Source organism: Blastomyces gilchristii (assembly GCF_000003855.2).
Source record: "Blastomyces gilchristii SLH14081 genomic scaffold supercont1.5, whole genome shotgun sequence".
In the NCBI taxonomy this organism is placed as follows: domain Eukaryota; kingdom Fungi; phylum Ascomycota; class Eurotiomycetes; order Onygenales; family Ajellomycetaceae; genus Blastomyces; species Blastomyces gilchristii.
Window position 1 is genome coordinate 2,173,134 of NW_003101678.1, and position 2,810 is coordinate 2,175,943.

At 37.6% G+C, this 2,810-nt stretch overlaps 1 protein-coding gene across 1 annotated transcript; it reads left to right on the forward strand.

Moving 5' to 3' along the window:
• The first annotated feature begins 1,914 nt into the window (after positions 1-1,914).
• Positions 1,915-2,278, forward strand: BDBG_16821 (uncharacterized protein). The gene has a single exon (XM_031724695.1). It carries the CDS (start codon positions 1,935-1,937, stop codon positions 2,082-2,084), a length of 150 nt encoding a protein of 49 aa, XP_031577735.1. The 5' UTR covers positions 1,915-1,934; the 3' UTR covers positions 2,085-2,278.
• The last annotated feature ends 532 nt before the right edge of the window (positions 2,279-2,810 follow it).

Sequence of the window (2,810 nt, forward strand, 5' to 3'; positions counted from 1 at the left end):
AGTATTAATGAAAGCTCTTCAGTCACTGAAAAAGTAATTCTTACTTAAAAGAATATGAAATTATGACAGAAAACAGCTCTGTTTTTTATTCTTTGTAAGAATATTGTGTAAAACTCAGAGAAAAATGTCTTACTTTTTCAAGAGAAGTAAAAAACTATTTCTAAGATCTTTTTTTTTTTGCATTAACTGCTGCAGAAGAATGAGATAGAAACTGCTAAGATATGTACTACTGTATACTTTCTATCAAGACTTTCCCTCTTCAGAGTCTTGATATTATAGAGAATATAAGTCTGTTTCTATATAATAATATAAATATTGCCAGCGGGATGTAGAGGAACTGGTTATTTATATCTTAAAATAGAAGACTTTGTCAATGATTATATTAATATAGAGTTAATTCTCAAATTCAATAGAAACCTAGTGTTGCTGTTCTCAATCCCTTGCAGAATCTATTGAATATTGAGGTATTAAAACTAGATTTAATATATCTCACTGTGCAGAGATCAAAGGCTCAGTCAGACCTTGGAGTATACTGATTTTATAGTTGTCATGTCTGCCGATTATGTATTGAGTACGGCCCGGTGGCGTAGTGGTTAACTACGCTACCATGGAGCCCCAATTAGCGGCCTTCCCCCCGGGGAATGAATGCCAAGAGGGGGCAGATTCGAACCCTGCAAGGGCCATCTTAACCACAGCTTCCACTGTTAAGTCATAAAACAGTATCAGGGGCCCCCAGGTGCACTATAGCAAATCATCATCAAGCTTAAGATGTTCATCCTGGGGGTTCCCGGGCGCTAATTCTCACTGATCTTAGGGTTAACAGCCCCCCGGGCGCTTCAAGTTAGATCAGTACTAGAGTGATTGAGATCTAGAGTGCCCGCAGGATAGCAAATCATCATCAAGCTTAACTGGCCAGGTCTCATCTCCCTCACTCTAGGCACCCACTTCCAGGGAATGAGATTTAAAAACTATTCAATTAGGACACCCTGGGCCTAGCAAGGACCTAGGTGAGACAAGGCCTAGGCACCCTTAATAGGTGATTAGTGTAAGCAAGACTATGACGGCCAATTGATAGGCTGAAATGCTGAGATTGACAGCTGAAAGATTAGAGACTTAACTAGAATTGAGTAGCTCTGATATTATTCTTAGTGAGAATCTCACTTATGAGTAAGCTAGTTACAGGAGCTAGCTGAGCAGCAGCTCTTTAGAGAGAATGATAATCCCTGAAGCAGGCCTGAGAGAACAGAGACAGCAGTCAGTTATATAGAGTGTTAAAATATGTATATAGCTTAAGGTGTAAACTGCAGAGATCTTGTTCTGTAGCTCTCTTTACTTTATCTTTTTCTTTATCTTTTTCTTTCAATTTCTTTCTATCTATCTATTTAATGTGTCTATCTTTGAGACTGTGTTCTTTTTCTCTTTTCCTTTGTCATGATATTGTCAAATGATTTCAAAGTATTAAAAGATGTTAAAACACTGTAATTTGTAAACAGTTTTTGTATTCTGGGCTGGAATTTTCTGATTTTGTATATCTGAAATTGATGAATGTATAATAGTTAACTTTACAGACATAGGAAAAACCCTGAGAATTAAAAGTTCTTAGATAGATATCATAGTCTCTGACTGCATACATCTATAATTAAAGAATAATAATAATAATAATAATGTATTGAGTACAGTTGCTGAGGTATCTTTTTGTACTTTTCTGTCGGGGATGGGCTAGATTGAGAGGGGTGGTACAAGGGTGAGACTTGGTGTTGATGTCTAGATACACTGAAGACAGACCGCGGAGGTTGCACTTCAGAAGTGGCTGTTGATTATGTGCTTGATATTATCGCCGAGGTATCTTTTTGTATTTTTCTGCCGGGGATGGGCCAGATTAGGAAGGGCGGTACGAGGGTGGGACTTGGCGTTGGTGTTTTGGAACATCAAAGATGGACAGGGTTTTCGCGGAGGTCGCTTCTCAGATATCTCCACAACTACAGATCGGGGATCTTCCAAAATCGAGAAGATTGGTGCATATGGCTAGGTCTCTTCACCTTACAATTTGTATGGCAATTTGGCCCGGGGTTGTGGTGTGGTAGGGGAGAATGGGGGATAATCCCACACAGGAGTTTCGAACGACGTCTGGTTCATGTTTGGCTGGATAACTCCACCACCACACGGGGTATGCGGTCGGCGATGGGGTCAAAATGCTCGTATGATCGAGGGCTTTTCGATGGATCTATCGGCGGGTTCTTATTCGAAAAATCGAGCGAGTTCGTGGTGGAGCGGTTGAGTTCTTATACATAGTATACACATCATTAAAGACTGCTGTGCAGAATGAGAATCTGAATATGAAATATATCAAGTTAGAAGATCTGCTGAATTTATTAAGCTTTAATAATGACTGAAAAAATAATGCTGTAATCAGCTGACTAAGTCAGATGTAATCATATTATTGCATTGAATATGAACTCACAGACAGACAGTCAATGAAATTTCAACAAGTCTTAAGATCTGTCACATTTCTATGTGAAAAAGTGAAGTCATTATAAATAACTGATGAAAAGATGAATCTCACAGATCTGAAATGATATTCATTTTTATAAATATGAAATGAGTTTTTCAAATGAATCTTGCACAACTTTGAGAAAGTGAATATATAAGATAAGTGTTACAAACACTTCATAGAGTGTAGATAAGTAAGTGATCTTATATCATACTTCACACACTTCAGCTTACACTATCTTGTATTGAATAAAGAGCTTTTAATATATTTCTATTTATAGATCTTTATTCATAATCTTATATCTGAGTTGAGAGCAGAA

Excerpts from the sequence above, each read along its gene's own strand:
- BDBG_16821 (XM_031724695.1), top strand. The coding sequence starts at position 1,935 with ATGGACAGGGTTTTCGCGGAGGTCGCTTCTCAGATATCTCCACAACTA.